The sequence below is a fragment of the Chelonoidis abingdonii genome, chromosome 16, assembly GCF_003597395.2.
Source record: "Chelonoidis abingdonii isolate Lonesome George chromosome 16, CheloAbing_2.0, whole genome shotgun sequence".
Classification (NCBI taxonomy): Eukaryota; Metazoa; Chordata; order Testudines; family Testudinidae; genus Chelonoidis; species Chelonoidis abingdonii.
Genome location: NC_133784.1, coordinates 9,223,328 through 9,247,720, shown reverse-complemented (window position 1 = coordinate 9,247,720; position 24,393 = coordinate 9,223,328). Strand labels below are relative to the sequence as shown.

The window sequence follows — 24,393 nt, the reverse complement described above, 5'->3', positions numbered from 1 at the left end:
TAATATCTACTTACTGCAGTTAGGATGATCTGAGTTTTCACTAGGTGATATAAGTCAAGTACTTTGAGAGTCGGATGAATGGTGCAATTTAAGTGCATAGTATTATCGCTGGGTGGGGGTATTTGCATAGGCATGGCAGGGGTGGAGTCTGAGCAGGGAGCTTTATGGGGATTTCCTACCTTTTTTGGTAATTGGAGGATTTTGTGGCCACAAACATGGCTAAAAGGAACTGCACATTAGGGATGGCTGTAAATCAAATGGCTGTATTAGAATACCAGGAAACTTCAGAACACAAACCCAGCTCTGGTTCCAGATCTCATGGCTGACTGGCTCCTTTTTGGCTTTTGGTCTGAACCAAATCCCAGGCTCTGAGCATCACTGAATACCACAGGCTTTAGCATGTGGTTCCAGATCCAAATTTTGCATTGGGAGCAGTAAGAGTCACCTGTGCCCACTCTACAACCACTTGTGGGATTCCTCCTCCAGGGGAATCCCCAGCTGAAGAGATCAAGCTGTTTTGTATGCCACTGGCTGGACTGTAGCTCCAACCTCTTTGTTGTGAAGTTATCCTTCAGAACAGAAACTGGATGCTAGGGCTACGTCTGTCCTTGTGATTTCACCAAATATTACTGGCTATTCTCTCCTCTTTCTCTCGTGCAAATATTCCACCTTCCTCAGGTGCCTGCTTCTGGTAGCTGGTCTCTTCCCGGCTCCCACTGAGAGATGAAAACTCTGCCAACCTCTCCATCCAGGGATGCACTGCCCTCTTGGGATTTCTCTACCCTGGGAGATTACATTGTGTTAGAATATAAGTAACACTAATGGTGTTAAACACAACGCAGCAGTCAATGTAGACAAGGTCTGCCATGCTCAGTGTTCTGCCATCTGCTTGTGGGCCCACTCATTAACCACAACCAGCTAGATTAGAAACAACAGTTCTTGTCTATGCTGAGGGACAGACCCTCAGTTGGTGAAAACTGGGGTCACTCCATTGGTGTCAATGGTTTATAGCAGCTCAGGAGCGCATGGAGTGCTTAATATTAGATTAGTTAATGTTCTATAACACCATGCAATTTCCCAGAGCCCTTGGGGATTGTACATTGTGAGGCTTATTTGAAACAAGATGCTTTCTCCAGTGGTCTGAGAAAAGCTTGATGTGAATTTCCTTGTAGGTTTTTTTTACTTTATTTAGCAAGCTGGTAACAACGAAGTTATTGAGAAGGCCTTTTGACTTCAGTTAGCATTAGGATCAATTTTGCTGGAGCACCAGCAGTTGCCATTGATTTCCATGGGCGTTGCGGCAGCTCAGCATTTCCAAGGTGCCGTGGAAAGGCTCCCATTGTTCCAGTTTCCACAAGGTCCTGGGCCAGGTGCTGCTAGACCTTTCCTGTCATGGCCAAGAGTCCTGACTTCTGGGGAAACCCACAATAAATGTGAAATACAGACCCTGTAACTTCCCCCCGTTACACTGGTAATTTCATATTCAGTGCAAGTGTAACCCACTGATCAATGTGTGTAATATGGCCCGCTCAGTGCCCGATCTACAGAGGAGTCTGTTACAGCCCCATCTATAGAACCTGGCTATTTTGCTCAATCCATAGTAACTCATGAGGATTACTGGTTCAATCTTTGGTGTTGGCCATGATAGTGCTGTCACACCACTGTTAGAGGTGGTAGCCAAGAAGTTCACACAGGGCAGAGTTAAGGTTGTTTGAATGCCTTAGCTGTGCATTTTCATCCCACAGGACATTTGAATTTCCTTTGAGGGTAATGTTGATTCTAAGTTCTGAGTTTGTAGTGCTTGGTTCTGGTGTAATTACAACATTTCTGTAATGATCGTTACCCTTAAGTTAGTTACATACTTTCAACCTTAATTTCATTTTTGCATAGTGTGTTGTCTAGGAAAGCAGAAGAGTGCAGCTTGCTTTCCTCTCTCTGGGCCTCCCAGCAGCCATTCCCATTCTCCCTTCTGTCTCTGCTGCATAGCCCTGACTCTTCGCTAGCCCATGATGCATTCTTCTCTCACCAAGGAGAGCAAATGTCTGCTTGAGCAGTTCACTTGGCCTCATCTGAGGGGATAAGGAGCAGCTTCCCTTGTGGCTGGTGCAGCCAGGGCACAGTACAAACACCATCAGCTCTTCCGCCCATAGCTTGACACCTCACCCCAGAGGGAGGCAGGCACTGGCCTGTCAGGCTCTCTTCAGCCCAACAGCTCCCCCAGCAGGGAGGAGGTTAGACTAATCTCCTCCTCTCTGCTTAATAAAAGCACTTTGCTCAGAGTCCTCCAGGAGCACAAACCCATAAAGGCATGGCTGAAGGAGCAAGACTCTCACCACATGGGCAATTTAGAATGAGGCAGAAGTGCTGACATCACCTCAGTCCCTAGAACAGCAACCCCTTAGTGGGTAGTAGGTGGAGAGAACTGGTGAGATAAGAAGAGTAAATTCAGTATTTAGTTTGAATGGGAATGGATAAGAGAATAAGGGGCCCTAAATGAGTGTTTTTACCAATCTGCTACCCTTCCCTGTGGAGATTTGCTCCCAGCTCTAGGTTTGCCAGTACATCCTGGTGTTTCACTAGGGTTCCTAAAAGAACTTTAGAAGCATTAATTAAGTCTTCAAACACCCCTGTAATGGATTCACAGGTCGCCGAGTGCTTTACAAAGGAGGTCAGCATTATCATCCCCATTGTACAGATGGGGAAACTGAGGCACAGGATGGTGAAATGACTTGCCTAAGGTCATCCAGCAGGCCAGTGGTGGAGCCAGGAGAAGAACTCAGGTCTTCCGAGTCCAGTGCTCTGTCGCCTAGGCCAATGGATAGAAATTAATTCTTTAAAGAAACCCACCAACTCTGGAGTAGATTGCTGTGGCTTTTTAACAGCTTGTAGTGACAGTGTAAGGTAGGCAGTGAACAACAGTGTATTCAACTGAAACTTCAGGGAAATTTAGGATGGCAGAATATAATTACTTGAGCTGGAATTTGGGGTCAACTCCCATTCTAGGGATAAAACTGACCTGGGCTCTTTCATGGTAGCTCCTTTTACACTGTATCTGACATCACAGCCTGCAGCCCAGGTGCCCCCTAACACCATGCGGGGGCATTGGCTCACTCCTGACAGAAGAAAAAGTGCTTCCTACTGAATCACTAACACTACTATTTGCAGCAGCTCGGAGACTTCCCAGGAACCAAGTCTTGCTCACTTTGAGGATGTGACAGATCCACAGTCCAAGCTGGAACATTAAATAGATTCCACAAGGAATCAGCCCTGTACACAAGGGGACTGCAAGACGTAACATTGTCCCCCTTGGGTGCTATTTATTCGTATATCCAGCTCTTTCCCTTAACACTAATGCCAGCCTCCTCTGTCAGAGCAAAGTATTACGCTTTCTTTGGAAGACCTCTGTCTGCGTTCCCCATTTACTCCGTGTTTCCACTGCATGCATCTGATGAAGTAGGTTTTAGCCCACGAAAGCTTATGCCCAAATAAACTGGTTAGTCTCTAAGGTGCCACAAGTACTCCTTGTTCTTTTTGCTGATTCAGACTAACAGGGCTGCCACTCTGAAACCTCTATGCATAAAGAAGCTCCCTGTGCCTCTTCTGGTTCTGTCAGTATTGCGTATGGGACCACATTTACACAATATCAAGCTGAATTAGTTGGTAGATATGGAAAAATGGATTCAGTTGAGCTAATACAGATTTACACCAGTGTATCTAAGAGCAGTTATCAGACACTGGGTATCAGAAGTAGCCAAAACCCAACATGTTATGAATTGGGCAGAATAAGGACAGTGGTCAATATCTCCTCTCCTCAAGGTTTCTGAAAGTACATCACAGAAGCTATACAGTATATAGAGTCTAACTGACCAAAAAACCCCAACAAGGTCATCCTGTGTAAAAAGCATTTTATCGGCAAGAGAAAACCCGACCGGAAGCAGGCATAAAAGACATTTCCCAAATGTTTAATGAGCCAGAGCTGTAACACAACTGCTTAATTATTTATTGTGTTGGGAAATGGACAATTACAGTCTCAGATCCAAAACATACCCATGGAAATCAGAGAAATTGTTGGACTTGTCTAGGATTTTAGCATGCACCTGCTTAAAGAGATTATATTGCATATTCTGGGAAGAGCGAATGCCAATAATTGACATGGTGGACCCCATGGGCCATATCCTCAGGTAATGTAAACTGGCATAGCTCCATTAACTTCAATGGAGCAGTGCTCATTTGCACCAGCTGAGGATCTGGCCCACTTCATAGCAAACTTTGTAGCTGTAATGATTTAGCGGGAGATTTTTCAGAAGTGCCAAAGAGGTTGAAGAGCACAAGTCTTGTTAGATACTTTTGAAAAATCTTCCCCCCTTATGCAAGGAATTCCACTAAGACTGGTTAATACTAGTCACAACCAAGTAGTCTTGGGATTATAGCAGACAAATGGAGGTGATCTATGAGTAAGGCTACAATTTAGTCACAGGTATTTTTAGTAAAAGTCACAGACAGGTCATGGACAATAAACAAAAAGTCATGAAAATGCCCCTAACTAAATCTTAGGTGCTGGGGGAGGCGCTCCAGCGGATGCTGCTGCTCAGGGGCAGGGTGCTCCAGCGGTCGCTGCTGCTCCTGGGGCGGGGGGAGTGGCCTGTGGTCCCACCGCCACTGCTGCTGCAGGTAGGGGGTAGCCCATGGGCTGCCCCCGCTGCTCTGGGCAAGGGCAGCCCAGGGTCCCACTGCTGCCTCTGCTCCTCTGGTGATGGCCTGGGGCACTGCTGCTACTCCAGGGTAGCGACCAGGACTAGTTGTCTGGGGCCACCACAGCTGCTCAGGTGGCCCTGGGGTCAGCCACTGCAGCTGTAGAAGTCATGGAGGTCCCAGAAAGTCATGGAATCCATTAAAGACTTGCAGCCTTACCTAGTTTTGTCATACCGATTTTTAGACAATTTCACAGAAGAGGTGCAGAGGGGAAAAAATCACAGTCATCAAAAGGTCACACTGCACCAGCAGCTCCTGTCCCACTGGGCTGGGTCTGACTGCCCAGTGTGCAAGGTCACAGCGCCATTCAGGTTTGACACATCTGCCCCTCCAGCTCCAAACCAGAGTGGCACTGGAAGCTGTTTTTAATTTAAATTGATTAATAACTTTGTATTAAACTACCATGTATTCGGCTCCTGTTGCTAGAGTTTCAAGTTCAACTGAGTGACAATCATTTTTGGTGGTTCTCTCAAACACACAAAGTCCAAGGACAGTGACTACAGACACAATCATAAGTACAAAGTCTTATCTATATTACAAGTTTTATTAACACAATAAGTAAAGTTAGACTTACCCATGCATATATAAACCCTGCAAAAATCCATGCAAGAACTAAGACTACAGTCATACTCACATCCTCAAAGATATTCTAGGGTCTGACGGACCTCTCAATAGATGATCACGATGATTTCTGCTGGGGTTTCCAGTGGGGTCTTTCTACTTTTACCCAACCAGAAAGCCTCTTATATAACTTAACCCCAGAAATCTGGAAGTCTCTTAGAAAAAGTTTGTTTTTACTACATTTTATTACGTTCATAAAAGTTGAGGAATTATAAAAGCATGTACAGCTCCTTTTACATCATGAACACATCAGAGGAGAGAGCGCTATAAACTTTCCTCCCTCTAATATAGGAAATATGCCTTTAAGAATGAAAGCAGTATGGGATACAGGGCACTCAAACTCTTTGTTAAGCACCAGAGAGAAACACTTAATTCCTGCAGTTTCAATCAAAATCAGCATACAAACAACTTTAAAGGAAACTGGAAAAAAAAGGTTTGGTTTTGCCCTTTTACCGTTCTTTCATGGTGCATGAAGTCAGACTCAACATTTCTACACATTTTTGCATTAGAAATATCAGCTTTTTGGTTCCCTTTCTTCACTGTAAGTCCTTGGCAAGTTTAGAGACTTTGTCATAATAGCCTGGAACCTGAACTGCGGCAATCCTTCCTCCAAACTGAGTGTGGAGGGGATGACAGTTGTTGGCCAGTCAGACTCAGTAGCCTCTCTCATTCCTTTGTGTTGGAAGGCACTGCTGTAACTCAAGTGTGGCATCGCTACTCTGGTAATGCAGTTCCAGTAAGGATCTTTCAACAAAGAGGGAAGCAATAATCCAGTATTTTTAGGCTAATACACAAGCAGAGGAAAGCCTGTTTGGAATAAACTCCAGAGCCATCTTTCTAAATCACACTGGAGCACGAAAGTAAAGCACTTTATTCTTGCTTCACCATTCACCTTTAAATTTTGCTTGTACTTGCAGCTTAATCATTAGTTAACAGAAATTGCTTATTACTAACGAACTCAAATAAAACCGTGCAGTTGATCATCTTTGCCCGTCTCCCTATAAGGGGAGCCACTGACTACATTTAGTTATTCCTAGTTTAAATGATACAATAATGTTTTAGCTGTGCTGCAAAGAAATGCAATTTTCTCATTTTGGCATTGAGCTGTATCACTTTTCTATTAAAATCTGTCTCTGTAGCATATTGGTATCTTGCAGAGAGACTCAAGGTGGCAGTGGTGGAAATAAAACTCAGGTTGACTACAGTGAATCCAGTTCTTTCTTCCTCTAAAGGAAATTCATGTTAATTTAGTGCTGGTTTGGAAGCTATGGAGATTGAAGTTCTCTTTTTATCCACAGAACAGGTACAACAAGGAACTCTTCCCCAAACACCACAAATGTGCCTCAGCCCTGACCCAACAGGACCATGCCAGCAGTGTGAGGGCAGTGCATTCTCCATGGCTAGTTCAGTTCTTGGTCAAGACTGAAAACAGGTCACAATTAGCACCAATTTTGGTGAGACTGTGATGTTACAGAGGCCATAGATGGCAACTACCAATCACCCACTACTAGACTTACTTCTTACTATCACCTTGGTTTCAATGGGACTCCTCATGGTAGTAAGTATTACACCAGGCAAGCACTCTGGGACTTGGCAGGATCTGAATTGGTGATTTAAAGGTAAAAGTATTCTATAACCCGTTACAATCTGCTGACACACCCAGATGCTCTGCCTGGCTCTTTATTTTTGCAATTAAACCTTCATGGCAGTAGACTTTAGTCCAAGTATTTAGTGACACACATCAATGACAGGCAAAAAGGAAAGCAGCAACTCTAAAAACAAATTTTCAACATTGATGAAAGTCTCTCATAATGATTCTTGATACTATGTTGGTACAAGTTACCTTTTTATACCCACCTAAACTGTTCATTATTAATGCGTCTGTTCACTGGTATAATGTGCACCCCATCACGACCAGTCACGTAATACACAGAAAATTGGACAAAGACTGAACTTCACAGAAATTGGATAAAAATCTGAAAACATGACAAAGTCCATGGCTCTTATTGCAATAAAATGTTAATACACCTGTTCCACAGCCTATCTACATTAAGATTTTTTTAAAATAAAAGGTGCTATTTTGTATTGTTTCAATTGTGAGGTAGATGCCACCTTTTATATATAAATAGAGTAAATAGGAAGTTGGTCTGTTATGTCTCCAGTGAAACATACTTAAGTGCTGCACTAGGTCAGTAGAAGTCAGTAATTAAAATATGTACACAAAATGAAACAGAAGCCTCCAGTTTAAAAGATGAATAGAAAGTCTTATGGAGCAGAGTTTTGGCCAAGTACACACAGATGCACTCCTAATCAAAGGGTCAACGGAATTCTGGCTTTAGTTTCCAGACACCTTCACCAATTGGGCTTCTATGGAAAGTACAAAGATTTCTCAGAAGTTCTCTGAACACACAAGACTGTGCTGCTGACAGCTTGGATTCAAACTCCTGCAGTATCTCCTGAGTACTAGCCTCTCCGTCCACATGAGCCTGGAATGCTATAAAGTTTCGTACATCCACTAGCAATTCGTCATGTTCCGTCGAAGTTGGGAGTGGAGCAGAAGCCTGAAGATTCTCATCACCGTCATTGTCCATCCTCTGCGGTAAAATAAGGTGGTTTCTAGCCCTCATCTTAGCTAACAAAGATGATGAATCTAGTGCGCTGGATGATGATTCGCCTGCTTCGAGTTTCCCATCAAAATGTACACTGGAAACATTTTTCTCTACCTTCTCTTTCCTTATTATATCAGCATCCTGCAAATAAACACAGACACTATAGGAAAAGTTGGAGTTTGAGATCCATGGAGCCTATTCTTAGTGAATTTGCCTGCCATTCAGGCTTACACAAAAACAAACCAAACCAGCCTCAACAAACTGCAGGAGTTATTTAGGTGAAATAAAACATGTCAGAGTCAATGTTTGCTAACTTCACAACTTGAATATGTATTTCAGTTGTTGGAAAGCTAAAAAAAACCTACTCTTGAACCGGAGTGAGCACAGCAAGATGAAATGAAGGACTGCTGCAACTGATTAAAGTGAATTTGATGATTCTTTTTCAAAATGTAAGATCAAATCTGTATGTAATTCAAGGCCTAAAACTTTTGGAATTCTACATACAGAGTATGGGAATTATTTACGAGACATATATCCTAAATAGCAAAAGTTAAGCTAGAATGTTTCAACTAAATCAGCTAATACTCATGGAAAAAATAAAGTAGTACCAGTTCTTGTGCTTTACCTTGCATCTCTTTCCGGGAGATATAGTGGAGGAATTTGGGACAAGCAAAGTAGGGTTCCTTTTCTGACCAAACCTACTCCTAAAAAAACATGCAAGAGGAGTAATTTATTACAGTATCTCTCCTAAATATGAATTGTGACACTTTGTAGGATACTTTGATTGAATACTCCAGGTATTGTGGATCTTATCACCCCTTTAGTGATCAATGAGAAGAATTTCTTAGAATTTACAGACCAAGGGGTTCTCATATACAGGATGCAATTGTCACTATCAGAGGCCCAGGAGCAGTAGGAAGCTGTATCCTAGTACACACGACAATTTACATTTATATAGGCCTTTCATTTCGAAGTAGTCTTCAACTTCACCCACCTCTAGTGTAAAATGTAGCAGCAGTTTAAGATGGCAACAACACACAAGTTTGAGACGGGAAGAGAAGACTTACTGTATTCAACTGAAACTGCAAGGGGACTTTTAGATAGCACCATATAATCTGACATTCACACTAGAATCTGACACCCAAGCTAACGTGGAATGTGACACAGGATCCTTCAGGCTATGAGAGCTCAGGACCTTGGTTTTATGTCCCATTGGAAGATGGTAGGGAAGATCCTGGCACCCACTCCATCCCCGCTATGCCATTTTAGTGGTGCAAAGGGCACAGGTAATTGAGTTACAAAAAGTCAGCCAATAGGCTACTTGTACCTGACACCCCCTACCCACTGCAGTGCAATAAGTATTCTGGAGAAGGGGCATGGCCAGAGAGCACTGCTCCCCCTCCCCTCCGGAATCTCTGTATGGCAGAATGGCCCCTAGAAGGCTGCTCTGACGTGTGCTGGTTGCTGAATTTGCCCCAGCTGTACCTAGGAAAGGTACATATGTTCCCCTTCCGAGGTGTGCAGAGCTAGCCAAGGCACACCTAGGGATCTCATCCAGTAACTCGGACAGCACAACATGTGTAGCACCTTGCAGGTTTCCCATCCAGGTACTGATCCAGCTTGAAACTGGCTTAGTTTGAACGATCACAACCCCAAAATGGTACTCTCTTTAATATGGACCCTTCATTCATTCTAATTATATCTTCATCTCTTAACTATATGTGATGAGGAGTAACATTTTCAAAAGCGCCTAAGTGACTTAGGGGCTTAACTCCCATTTTCAAAAGTGTCTTAGGCACCTAAGCTAACACGGGAAAATGGGACTTAAGTGCTTTCGAAAATTTTATCCGAGACCTAATATTTCAATACAATTCCTGTAATCAGCCCTGTATCTCATTTATAGTTTTTGAAGTAAATCCAGAGCAAATAGCTAGCACAAAAAGCAGACTATGTTAATGGCTCCCTCTCTGGAGAAGCCATGTGGGTATTAATCTTACTTTAGTCTGGATGGTGCTCCAGTCAGACCACTGTTGCCTGTCCAGGTTGGCACACCAGAAGCTGCTCCTAAACATTGCTGTCGGGAGATCTTTAAGGCTCTCAAGGCATCCTGGGCAACTCGGGTTGCCTCTGCTTCCACTAGCACATAATCTGGATTGGAAGCCTCCATAATAGCATCATGTTTCATCACACTGTGTACTCCTAGCAGAGTATGTACAATGGGGAGGAGGTGGAAAGAACGTGTAAGAATTAAGCAGTGAACTTTTAAAAAAACCTTAATTCATTTTTACACTGACAGTGGAAACAGTCAACATTTCAATACATCCATTTATAACAGATTCCTATTATATCAAGTGAATCAAAGAAACTTGCAATATAATAAACCACTTCTATTGCCGTTAGGGCATCAAAATTCATTCATTCATACTGGATCTCCCAGTTGTTAGTGCAAATTAGGAAGGTTCCACTGTATTGCTAGATGTGGGCTAAATCCATTTGAGTAACTTTATCTTCAGTGGAACTCCCAGTTAAGTGAAACTCAGTTACCTCCCTTGGCACCAGTGTTTCCCACCATACCGCTGTCCCACTTATTACCTTTGGCCAAAGAGACCTGTGGTTGTTTTCGCTATATGAAGATTAAATCACAAATATTTTCAACAGATCATTTACATTAAAGAAAATGTTTAAAAGTCATCTATTGTATTGTAGCTGCTAGCAATTACAATAATGGAAACCCACTTGCGTAGACTTTTCTATACTTTTTCCTAGCCTGGCATTGTTGCGCAAATCAATAAAAAAGTTACCTGATTTTTTGAAAAGTCTCTCCAAGACATAATCATCGTTCTTCTTTTGTTCTTCCTCCTCCTCTTGGTTGTCCTTTCTGTATTGCTTTTGTTTCACCAGATATGGGATGCGCTCCCCTTCAAATCTGGCCCCTTTGTGATGTTTTGGCTTTTTAGGGTTATTCTTGTGGCCCTCAAGTGTCAGAGTATCCATACTGTGTTTAGTTTTTGAGGTGCGTTTGTGAGGATTATTACTTAGCTGTTCATCTTCAAACTTACCATTCTGTTTCCACTGGGAGCCCTCTGTCTCACATACGAGACCATGTCCGCTCTCAATACTTACAGTAGGTGCCCCACGCATTTCACCAAATAATGCAGAGTTTGAACATTCCACATTCTCTGGCAGTGCTTGGAATACAGTCCCCTCAGCTGTTTTCAAACTTTTCTCCTCATCTTTAATCAGTGAAGCTATGTTATTTGTAGCTTGTCTACCAACTTTTGCAGAACTGTTTTGGTTGAAAGTTTCCAAGTTTCCTTTGGTTTCTCTAACTGGCTCTATTGTTTTAGAAGAAGAATATAATAAATGGCCTATCGAGGAAGAACATGATGGCTTGTCATATTTAGGTGAGTTGTGCTCTTTAAGATGCAGATCACCTTTGGAAGCACCATCAGCTGGCTTTTTAAGTTTCCGTTTTAGTTGGCGTTTCGGGGCTTGAACATCTGAACCAGTACCTGATATAGGTATGAAGTTAAATAATAATAAACATTTTGCATAATCTCTTGTACAAAATCTAGATTTCACAGTTTAGGTAAAATGATTTCATGTACCTGCAAAAATAGCACTAGTTTCCGTCCCTTGAGACCCGTCTGGGCTGGCCAGAGTGAAAAGTTCGTAAAGATCGTTGGATTTGAAAAAGCGCCTTTGTTTTGGGTCTTTTAACACTCTGTTTGTTAAAAACTGTTTGAAGATTTGTCTGGAAAAACATAAAATAAAATTGTACCACTGGCATGAAACAATGTCTAGCTATGTTTAAGTACTGAATACAGTGCTCAAGCAGAAAACTTTATCATCATGAATTTTACCCTGCAGAACAATTAAGTGGTGGGAAGATGATGTTTGTTTTACAAAGACAATCTGAGTTAGTAACTTTTAAACAACCCACTAAATTGTTAACCATAAGAATTTACTGCATTTTAGCAATCCCTTAACACACTAGGTACCCACCATCCTGAAGTGTCCTATGAGACTTCATTTATTCTAAGTAGTAAATAACTTCACAGCTAGACGGTTTTTTGTACATTAAAACTGAAACCCCGCATATGTATGCCACACAGCCATCAGGAAGCTCTGTGAAAGAAGAGGGCGCGATTGTCAAAGTGATGAAGTTTAAATGGTATGATGTTGGTCAGAGGGGCAACAAATCATATAGGCAGTGCAGCAGCACAGAGCCCGACTGTCTGCTGGTGTGGGCTGGACTACCCCACAGGGTGGAGGAAGACTAAGACCCCATCCAGAGGGACTGGGTGGAACAGTCTGGGGGAACTAAGCTGCCAGAACACTCCATTCAGTAGTGGTAGATCTAGGCTTCTGTTTAGCATTAGTCCACCCCTGCAGTTAGGCCCTGTTTGTACTACTGTATTCAATGGCAAGCTACTAATATTCTTTTCCAGTCCACAGTAGGATGGCCTAATAGGATTCTAAAATAGTTCTCAAACCATTCCCCCTTGTCCACACCACAGTTTTCAACAGAGTTAGTCCCTTGTCAACACTATGCAGGGAAACTGTGTTAAAGCCCTGTTAGCAAAATCTGTGTTCAAAGACAGGTCACATTAACATGGTTTTGAACTACAGCATAATGTAATAATAATTATAATAATTCTTATCTAGCAGAGGATTTCAAAGGTGTTTACAATAATTGATTATGCTTCAAAAAACCCCACGCGGTTGGTCAGTATTACTGCCATTTCACAGATGGGAAAACGGAGGCAAAGAGAAATAAAGTTGCTTGCTCAAGGCTCAGAGTGAGTCCATCACAGCTCTCTGAAAAGAAATGAATTTCTGATGGCTGTTCTAACCCTTAGATCAGACCCCACTTCCTTTGTGTGGTCAGGGTTAGTCAAACTGAACCAATGTTTGTCAGTGGGAGGCGAGCCAACTAGCAGCGGAAGCCTTGTGTCTGTGTGGTGAAGCAAATAGCAAATGCTCTCCGTAAGTGCGGTATTGGATTATTTAGGGCTTTTCATTTATCTGCCTTTTGAAAGAGGATGTTCCCTTTGTGAAGAGAAATGTACATCCAAATGAATGTACTTAGGTACTTCAGCCTCATTTGGAGTTCACATTAATGGAGTGATTACAATAACTGGATGGTGAAGCAAACTAAAAAGTAGTTTTGATTTAGAAGTGTATACGTTTTAAGGGGTTTGGATGCATTTTAAACATACATCTGAATATTAACCAGTTCTTCATGGGGACGTATTCATTTTGATATTTGTAAAATTAATAATTTGGGGATAGAAGCAAAACTATAAAGTCTGGTGAGTGGCTATTCTGTTTTTTATACTATGTATCACATATCACACATAATACTAGAAATCTGATTGATTTCAGACTATATACCTGGAATAGCACTCTCAGGTAAATATCAGGTTTTGGCAGGTAAAGGAAAAGAAAATAATTTAAAGTGCATTTATTTTATAACATGGAAATTGGTTCTATACTGACAGCTGTGTGGTGAACCACTGCATTCTGTAAACTTGCACTCATTCAACCACCTTAGTGTCAGTACACAACTCTGTTGACAATGCATCAGAATCAGCAGACTCCAGCTCACTTGCTTATGGCTACAATGGCTATGCACAGCTAAGAGAAATAAAAAAAGCAGTAGCCTTCCTTTGCAATGAAAGTAATCTGATCTGACTGAACAAACACAGGGAATAGATCTGTTAAGAGATTATTTTTAGTAGCAGTGGGTTATGTACTCATGCTTAAGGTCCATTTCAATTTTTCTACAGCATTCTCCTTATTCAGAATAAGAAAATACTTGCAGAGTCCTATTTAGAATACTAAATAGTGCAACTCGTTATGATTTACTAAATATACAAGGGGATTGCTATAAGGGGCAAAAATGAAGAACGATTTAAGCATGTGCTTAATTTTGCTTACATGGATAATCCCATAGAAATGAATTGCATAGGTGTGGCCCAGTGCAATGTGTACTGGATTAGGACTCAGGACTCCTGCATTCTATTATTTGCTCTGCCATTGGCCTACTGGGTGACGTCATTCACTTCTGTTCCTCAGTTTCCCTATCTATAAAGCAGAGATAATCATACCGACCTCCTTTAAATTGCTATGAGATCTACAGATAAAAACGTTCTGGGAGAGCTAGGTATTATTGCTACTCGCTTGAGTAAAGTTGCAGTCATGATTACATTTTTGCAGGATATGGAAAAGTCACTCCAACCGTTCCTCCTCCAGCATAGTTCAAGTATCAGTGAATATTGGTCCTACTGACCTGTGGTAAATCTTCTCTTCAATCGTACCTGCAGTAAGGAGCCTGTAAACAGTCACCTGTTTCTTCTGGCCTATTCTCCAAGCACGCTCTCGAGCCTAGAGCATAAAGATGTGTTTAGCACACCCAACCTCTGGAAGCAAAGGGCTGTATTCACAGGGAGCTATTGACACTACTATGTATTTTAAATCTACTTTGAAAATTTAACAAATAGTTCAAGAGATTATAATGATCACATTTCTACACTGATAGGAAAAAATAATTCCATATGGGCCAGCTTCTTAGAAAGATAAGACTAGTAACCATATCTACAAATCTATGTAAAATTTCAACAAGAAAGGAACCGGCATGTGATCTAATCATGTTTTCCCTTGGATAAACTAATCCCCAAGAAAGATTCATTTCAGAAATCAATTGTACTTTATTCATGTGCATCCCAACAGTTTTTAACTCCTCCATGACTTACCTTGAAACTTGAAGGTCTTACAAAATATACCCTATACAGAACAACTCAGGTCACCCAGACCGTCTGTGAAGGGAGTTTCGTAGGGCTGCGCTGATGGTCTAGTGGAGCTATAATTTTTCCCCTTTTTCAGACGGGTAAGTCCCTAACTTGCGTTTAAAGATATCCACAGAGACTGAATGGATTTCCCCCACACCTAATGAACATGCATGCATTCTGAGAATAAATATCCAGCACAGTAATTTTATTTAGAAATGTGGCTACTTTATACAAAGCTCAACTCTTTCAGAAAGAAAGTTGAAGTGTATAAAATATAATCTCAGCATCTAATGGTTTTACATGGCTTAATTTACAATCACATAGGAAACTACCATGCTGACATTGATGTTTTTAAATGATGAATTTAGGGAATGCAGCCCCCATCAGACACATGACAAAGCAGAGGAATTTCAAAGAACCGTATATACTCATTCATAAGTCAAATATTTTAAGTAAAAAAGGGAAGCACCAGAGAAGGGGGTCAGCTTGTGAACAGCTCTAGAGAGGGAGAGGTGAGACATAGCCCTACCCCCAAAAGAGGCAGCACAGCCAGCAGAGCTAGAAGGGAAGAGGCGGGGCCAGTGTCTCTCTGCTTCTGGCCAGGCTGCTCTCCCTCCAGCCTTGGAAGCAGCTGCAGTCGTGCCGCTTGGCCCTGCCCCCCAGAGCAGGCTGTGGCCCCGCCGGAGCACGATGCAGCTGTACTGCCTGGCCCAGCCCACTGGAACATGCTGCGGCCATGCCACTTGGTCTGGCCCATCGGAGCATGCTGCAGTCGGGCTGCCCAGCCTGCTGAAGCAGCTCCAGCCAGGTCAGAAACATCCTCCCCTGGCCCTCCCCAGATAAGGTGGGAAGGAGTGGGATGGGGAGAGCATGCGGGTCCCGGGCTAGGAGTGGGGTTATGTGGGGGATGGTCACAGAGGCTACTCACCCTCCCCCCCAGCCAAAAAAAAAAAATTTCCCTACCAGTTGCTGTCCCGGCCCGTCAAGGTAAGCAGCTGGTGCGCCGGGACACTTTGTTTACTTAGGTTTACCTGTGTGCCTGTGGATGCGAGGTGAACAAACCATCTCAGCCCACTAGCTGCTTATCCTGATGGCCCGGGAGCCAAAGTTTGCTGACCCCTGAATTATAGGGTCAGCATATGAACGGGTCATAAAAAAAAATTCCATTTTTACTTATCCATCTTGCGGGGGTCAGCTTATAAATGAACCAGCTTATGATCGAGTATATATGGTAGTTTATGGATGTGTGGGCTACTTTAATATTTGGCCAGCAACCATGTTCAGATTAATAAAAAGTAGAATTTACCTTTTAAAACAATGCTAAAGTCCCTGCAGATTCAGATAGCAGTCGGTGCTGTTTTGAACATTTATCGTTCATTCATTCTGCTTATTAACTACATTTCTAAGGTGTTCTGATTAGGTACTGCAGTTTATCTTTAAGGGGAAAAAAGGGACATAGCAGTTCCCCTGCCATGCGAGATTGTGAAAGCTACAGGAAAGAACACTGAAATCTTTCAAACAGCTGCAATGCAGGAACTAGAAGCAGCATAACACTGATCTCTCACTAGTTAAAATAACTTAAATTACCTCTTTCAATCCTTTTTTATTTTAAACCTAGCTATTAAATGATACATTCTGAGCCAAAAATACCTGTGTGTCTGTACTGGGATTCCAATCAGGATCATAGATGATAACTCTGTCAGCACCTGTCAGGTTGACGCCAATACCACCTACTCGAGTTGTAAGAAGAAAAACAAAGATGGACGTATCCTGTAATACATGCAACACAAGATAGGATTTAGCAAACACCCCAAGCTAGAATGTCTGAAGTAGTGATGCCCTTGTCACATTATTTTCTTGGATGTATTATGCACTTTTTTATGTAAAGAAAAAGGGGTTAATTTAGTTTCAACATGTACTACAGAAGTGAAGACCATCATTAACAATCCGGAGACCCAGAATCCAATCACAACAGACAAGTTATTCCATAATTGCCCACCACAGGGTTTCTTGCATCTCTCTCTGAAGCAGCTGGTGCTGGTCCCTATTGGAGAAAGGATATTGGATTAGATTGCTCATGGAGCTGATCCAGTCTGGCAAGTCCTATGTTCCTAAATGAAAGGTGCTATGGAAGCAGAAAGTATTCCCTCTCCACAACTTCTGGATCCACTTTACAAGTCAAATAATTATTTTTTCAAATGGTTACCTATCTGTCTTAGGGTGTTATAATATCACTCATCACCACTGTATCTGAGCACCTTCCATGTAAAATGGATGGGCAATACTGAAGCCCTTATTGGACTTTTCCCATTTTAAGGTTAAAAATCTCAACCTTCAGTTGGCTTTACTGTCGGTTGGTTTGGTTCAGGCCTTTTAATTAATTTTTTGTTGGGGGAGGGCAGCTGGAAGGGGGTATCTGTGTTATAAGTGCCATTCTTGCTATGGTGACCTCTTTTTTTCTTTTTTTAAGAAAAGTTTTGCAATGTTTACTAAAGATGATCACACTCAGACTGAGGCCTGATCTACACGATGCTGTTAAACTGATTTTAACAGCGTTAAATCGATTTAACGCTGCACCCGTCCACACTACACTGCACTTTATATCGATTTAAAGGGCTCTTTAAATCAATTTCTGTACTCCTACAAAACGAGAGGAGTAACGCTAAAATCAATATTACTATATCGGATTAGGGTTAGTGTGGACGCAAATCGACATTATTGGCCTCATTATTTTACAGTAGCTACCCACAGTGCACCGCTCCAGAAATCGATGCTAGCCTCGGACCATGGACGCACACCACCGAATTAATGTGCCTAGTGTGGACGCGCACAATCGACTTTATAATATCTGTTTTATAAAACCGGTTTAAGCTAATTTGAATTTATTCTGTAGTGTAGACGTAGCCTGAGTACATGCCCACTGGTCACTAGATACATACTTGGAGTGGCTGGCTCCTTCTGTTGCTATGGCTATATTCTATTTTTAGCATGTTAGCTCTAATTGAGCCAGTGTGAGTATGTCTCCTCGAGCTGGGAATCACATCCCCATGCTCAAAGTGTAAACATACCCTTAATGAGGAGCAGTGTTCTCTCTAATTTTTCCCTCCTATGTGCGGAATGAATTTTGTTATGTGCACCAATATGGAAGTGATATGTGACACATCACCTTCATATTGGTGCACACAACAAAATTCATGTGGTGGGTGGGGCTGAGGGGTTCAGAGATTGGGAAGCGGCTCAGGGCTGCGGCAGAGGGTTGGGGTGCAGAGGTATGAGGGCTCCAGCTGGGGGTGAGGTCTCTGGGATGGGGCCAACGATGAGGGGCTCAGAGCTGGGGCAGAGGGTTGGGGTGCAGGGGTGAGAGAGTTCTGGTTGGGGTGCAGGTTCTGCGGTGCGGCCAGGGATGAGGGGTTTAGGATGTAGGAGGGTGCTCTGGGGCTACTGTGGGGAGAGAGGACTACCCCCAGCCCTCTCTCTCCCCAGCAGCACCTGGGCTGTGGAGGGAGAGGTGCCTCTCCCTGCCATGGCAGCTCTGGGGCTGGGGACGCAGGATAGGCACCCTCTCCTGGCTCCCGCAGGTCTGGCTGGGCCTAGGTTCAGGGAGGGGTTCCCTGGCCTGGGCCGTCTGGGTTTGCACTGCGCTGCCCCGGCTGTGGCTGGGTTCAGGCTGGAGTAGGGATGCCCCAGCAGGTTTGGGCTGTGGCATAGTTGGGGCAGAGGGGCTGTCCCAGCCATGACAGGTTGGGGTCTGGGCGCCCCTCCCCTGGTAGGTCCCTGGGTGGGTTCCCTGAGAGCCTGCACAATGCTAAATAGGCTGATGTGCGGCCATGCAGCTTACAGGGAACTTAGGTGAGGAGTCAAAGTAGATGCAGAGGCTTCGTCTCACTTTGACAAATGGGGGCTATACACCTGCAGTAGAATGTGAAGAAACAGTGTTACAGTTAGTTCTTTGAAAAATTTCCCCCTTCAAACCAGTATCACTTCAGTATTGCCTGGGTTGAGTTTGAGTCAGCTGCTCTTCATCCAGGAGCTGATCTCTTGCAGGCATTCTGACATCTTAATAACGGCAGTCGTTTCCTCAGTGGAGAATGACATATGTTGGTGTTACAACTTCCTGGGATTTTAAGACTGAGCTGTGTACTCATTGCCTCTTCATCCCAAGTAACAGTGATTCTATAATTAGACCGTAGCTACCCCTTCTGTCGGAAATGCACGAGACAGAAAATAATCTAGCTTGATTTTCCATGGGTGTATTGGCTCGCAATGCTAACAAGTGTAAATGCTTGATTTTGTCAGGTAAGTCAGCAGATATGACAAAGATGTAGGGGGAGCAGATACTTGGAGTGCTTTGCCTTGCTTGCTCACTCACTTTTCCTGACCATAATCACACTTTAAACAGTCTAAACTTAATTTGTTCTTTTACATTAAAGTTCTCTTTCTTGTTCAGTCTTGGGCTTTGTTTTAACAGAGAACCAAACTTCAGTTTGAGAAAAATGGTGATTTCTTTCCCTTCACACTAAGATAAGCAGTTCTGAATCAACTCAAATGCCAAAAGCTTGCTCCCTTAGACCAGATTGACCAGAGTGAATGCCCAATGTAGTCTACTCTGAACTGAGCTCAGGCATCAATTATCAATATGAATTTTGTGGACAGGTTGCAATTTCTCACCTCATTGTATCTTGTTATAAGTGGCTGTCTGGATGCAATTGTCGTGGTACCATCCATCTTGAGATAGGAATAGTTTCTGTCTCTCAGAAATACTTCAAGGATCTTCAGCATCTATTGTGATGGAAAGGATTTGAATGAAATCCAGGTGTGAAGATTGATTTGATCAGATAATACCGGAAATAATTTTAACTGACTAACAGCAATTGCAACTGAAGGGATAAAGCATGCTCTCCTGGGTGGGAATGGGGGGGACTTAGAAAGGCTAAAGAACAGAAAATTCACAAATGATACGAAGCTGTGAAACATATGTGATGTATCCTCTTGTTGGGAAGGAGGGTGTTTGCCCTGACAGAGTGGAGCAGAGTGGCCTCAAAAGACTAATTACCAGGGAGGAGGTGGAACACTTCAGGGAACCTGCAGAGACAAGGTGAAGTCATGCATCTGTGGAACAGGGAAGAAGGGAAGGCCATGTATATACTTCGAACTTGCAGGATGGAACAGTTTTATGGGCTCTAGCTGTACAAGTGCCTACAGCAGACACTACCAAAGCTGACAGGCAGCCATGTAATGGAGGACAGAAAACATCAATGCTGAATTGTCAGCATTAAACATTTCAGTCTATTTCTGCTACTCTGCAGGGGGACCTTGCCAGAGAATGGTTCTGCCCTAGCCGGCCTTATCACATGGAGCGACTTCCAAATGACTGTTTTGGCCCAGGAGTGGAGATGCTGATGAGGTGCCACTTCCCACCTCGCTTAGACAAACTGTTGGTCATCTGGGTGGACCTCTTTTATCTCCTCTGCCTCTAAGAAGGTAGTGACATATACTGTACGTGAGTGAAGATTTACAAATGTGCCACAGAAAACAGCCATGCTGCACATGCTTTAACACCCTTTACAATTTTTGGAAAGTACAAGAATAGTAGAGGCCACAGCATCTATTACTATCCACAGTTAAGGCTAGCAATTTTTTTATTTTAAACTATGTGTTCATTTCCACAACACTGTAGATCTAAAATGGACACACTAATACACTAACAGAGACACAGGAGGGAGAGATGCTAACATCACATCACCCAAAAAAGACGCAGGACAGTAGCCTTTGCCTTTGGAACATTCAGTAAGGAGAACAGGACAAGAAAAATCAGAAACACTCGGGTCACAACAATGCATCTATACAAGGTAATTTATACCATTCTTTGTTACCCGGGATACATAGATTCCAAAGCCAGAAAGGACCATTAAGATAATCTAGTATGACCTCCCAACCCCTCTGACGTCTGGCCTGACCACGGAACTTCTCCAAAATAATAACTATAGCAGCTCTTTTAGAAAAACATCTGATCTTGATTTTAAAATGATCAGTGACGGAGAATCCACCATGACCCGTGGTAAATTGTTCCAATGGTTAATTACTCTCATTGTTATAAATGTACGCCTTATTTCCAGTCTGAATTTGTTTAACTTCAACTTCCAGCCATTGGGTCCATGTTATACCTTTCTCTAATAGACTGAAGAGCCCAATATTAAATATTTGTCCTCTAATTATAGAATATAATCAAGTCACCCTGTAAACTCTTTGTTAAGCTAAACAGATTGAGTTCTTTGAGTCTACTGCTATAAGGCATGTTTTCTAATCCTTTAATTATTCTCCTGGCTCTTCTCTGAATCATCTCCAATTTATCAATATCCTTCTTGAATTCTGGTCCCAAAACAGGAGACGATATTCCAGCAGCACAATACAGAGGTTAAAAAACCTCTCTATTTGTGCCTGAGATTCCTATTTATACAGCCCAGGGCTGCACTAACTCTTTTGGCCACAGTCACACTGGGAGCTCATGTTCAGCTGATTATCCACCATGACCTTCAAATCTTTTTCAGAGTTACTACTTTCCAGGATAGAGTATGCCCTACATTCTTTATTCCTAGGTGTCTACATTTACATTTAGCTGTATTTAAATGAACACTGTTTGCTTGCAGCCGGTTTATCAAGCAATCTAGATTGCTCTGAATCAGTGACCTGTCCTCTTCATTATTTACCACTCCCCCAATTTATTTTTTTTTTGGTCAGCTACAAAACTTTATCATTTATGATTTTATGTTTTCTTCCTAGTTATTGAAAAAAAAATGTTAAACAGCATAGGTCCAAAAACCAGTGCCTAGAGGATTCCACTGGAAATACACTGTTCAATGATGATTCCTCATTTATACTTACATTTTGACACCTATCAGTTACTCAATTTTTAATCCATTGTGTGTGTTTCATGGTAATTTTATATAGTTCTAGCAATTTATCAAAATGTCATGTGGTACCAAGTCAAACGCCTTACAGAAATCTAAGTATATTATGTCAACATTATTACTTTTATCAATCAAACGTGTGATCTCATTAAAAAAATATATAGTGTCGAGCCAAGGAACAACTTTATAAAAGAAGTGATCGGAGAAATGGAAGCTGCAATTTGCATTTACTCCTCTGATCAAAATATGAAGTGCAAGAAAGATATTACTTCACGCTTCCAAATTGTAAGAACTCCTCTTGAACAGCAAAAAACTCAGTACAATTCTGAGAGAATTAAAGACATGGCAGGAATACCTAATGATGTGTAACCAACTATCACTGAATCAGAAATAGACTCATGGCACAGGGCATGTGAAGCCCTATCACAGACAGTTATTTGTACTGTACTACTGTGCCAAACTCCACTCCTAGTTACACCAGTGTAAATCCAGAGTTACTCTATTGGTTTCAAAAGGACTTGTTTTCATTTACACTCACGTAAGTGACAGCAATATTTGGCTCCACATATTTTACTTGGGCAATACTTGGTATACACTATCATGCTAATAAAGTTTATGGAACTTAAGTGTATAGAAGTCTATCCTCCAGTTATTCTACATCTAAGAAACAAAGAAATTTCCCACTTTGACACTTTTCAGAATAATTGGAATTTTGTTTTTTTGAGGAATCCACAAAATAACCTAGTTTCTAGTTATAGGTCTTTTTAGATCACATACACATCTAATCTGGTGGAGGTTTTTTTTTGTTTTTTGTTTTGTTTTTACTGCAGCTACTGCATAACTGTAATAAGTTTGTTAGATGTTCTTACCTGTCTTGACTGGGTAAATAGCAGCACTTTGTGACCCTGCTTGTGCCATATTTTCAATAAGGACTCTACCACTATCATTTTTCCAGAACGTTTCCAGTATCCAAACTGATCTGCTTCTTCTAACTCATCATCTGGCACACCTTTCAAAATCTTGGGACCACCAGAAAAGAGGTCAGGGTGGTTGCATATTTTTCTCAAGGCTAGAAGTCCAGAGAAAACCTACAGAATACAGGAGAGAAGTGTCTTTTTCTTGCAAATTTTTCTTCTACCATGGGTTACATTTAAGAAGAGACAATAATGGACCAAACTGATAGTCACTGAATATTGGTGCTCTGGTTTTTACACCAGAACACTTTTGTTCCCATTTCAGTAAAAGGTATCATACAGTTGATATAATACAGTGGCCATTAAGATACGATGCATGTAAAAACCAACTTATGAATGCTTCCGTTATACACATTCTTCTACCTACTACTCAGTATAACAAAGGCTGCAACTTGAAACAGCTGATCTCACTAGCATCCCTCCAAAATAAGGCAATAAATCAGAAGGAACACATGGTTCCTGGGAAAAAATTTTCAGATTAAATAGTTTATTTGCAGAAAAAGTCAGTTTCAGGTTGAAACTATTCATGAATTTGTATCACATTTTTCAGATACTTCCAATCAAGCTAAAGAAGTCTAAATATTTCAGTAATATCAGAACAAAACCTTTTGTTTCTACCTAAAAAACTTCATTTATACTTTCAGGCATTTTGACAAACGTAATTAAAGGACTCACAAAACGGCCAGAAGAGCCAGAGATGGTGGTGCCTCCCTTACAAATAGGTTTTTGGTTTTAACTGATAAAACACCCCTACTACAAACAAAAAAAAACAAAAAAAAACAAAATACCAGAAAACCACAAGGACTGATTAATTGTACCTACTGACTTGTCTATACTGAGCAGTAAGGCAGACTTTGTGTGTGTGGGTATAATTTCTAAAAAGCACTACTGTGTGGAAATTACTCATTACTGTATAAACAAAGAGAAAGCGCCAACCCCCCTAATTTTTGGATATCTACAGAGAACTGAAAAATTGTTAAAAATAAACCTGGAATAATAAAATTAATAAATCCCCCAAACCAGAAGCCCTACATTTGGTTAACGCATTCACCCGCGATGTCAGAGATGTGGGTTCAACTCTGCTATCTGCCAGATGTAGAGAAAGGATTTGGACTTGGATCTCCCCCAATAGAGGAGAGTGCCCTAGCCACGGGGCAATGGGATATTCTTGTGTGGGGTTTTCAATCTCTCCTCTTAAAGGGTTTTACTTTTGATAAAATAATTAAAGTCTTATTACAATAAGAATTTGAACCTGGATCTCCCACATCCTAGGTAAATGCACAAACTCCCAGGCTGTAGAAAATGACACTCACAGTCATTCTCTGGCCCAATAACAATTCATTGTCATTCATATTGGATATTCATCATCATTCATAATTTTTTCAGTGTCTGAAGTATAATCTATAGGCTACATTCCTTCTGTAGATACCACTATGCATTATAGGCAGCATTTTCACTTCTAGAACAGAGGGTCATAAGTTGAAAGCCAACACCAGGATTTAGGCTGTTTACACTTCAGGTCATGTACCAAGGCAAAAGCTGCAAAGTTAAGAAGTCCTTTTACCTATGATTGGTATTTGGGTGGAAGATGAAGATCCTCGTGATTTTTAGAAATGGTAACCCACTTCCTTGGCCAGCATTCCCTCATTCAGTAAAACAGGTTCTAACATCCAGTTGTGTGTGCATGCTATTGTTCAACACATAATGTCTTCCTTAGTCAGTCTACTACTAGCCT

The 24,393-nt window shown here is 41.9% G+C and overlaps 1 protein-coding gene across 1 annotated transcript in view; it reads right to left on the bottom strand.

Moving 5' to 3' along the window:
• Window positions 1–5,277: 5,277 nt before the first annotated feature.
• ERCC6 (ERCC excision repair 6, chromatin remodeling factor) overlaps window positions 5,278–24,393 on the bottom strand; it is a 78,951-nt gene continuing 59,835 nt past the window's right edge. Inside the window, exons 12-20 of the mRNA XM_032766647.2 lie at window positions 22,554–22,772; window positions 19,445–19,555; window positions 16,427–16,546; window positions 14,278–14,372; window positions 11,591–11,736; window positions 10,784–11,494; window positions 9,980–10,181; window positions 8,608–8,686; window positions 5,278–8,123 (exon numbers count right to left, since the gene is read on the bottom strand). Of these exons, the coding sequence (XP_032622538.2) occupies window positions 7,692–8,123; window positions 8,608–8,686; window positions 9,980–10,181; window positions 10,784–11,494; window positions 11,591–11,736; window positions 14,278–14,372; window positions 16,427–16,546; window positions 19,445–19,555; window positions 22,554–22,772 (2,115 nt within the window). The 3' untranslated portion in view covers window positions 5,278–7,691. The remainder of the gene's footprint in view (window positions 8,124–8,607; window positions 8,687–9,979; window positions 10,182–10,783; window positions 11,495–11,590; window positions 11,737–14,277; window positions 14,373–16,426; window positions 16,547–19,444; window positions 19,556–22,553; window positions 22,773–24,393) is intronic.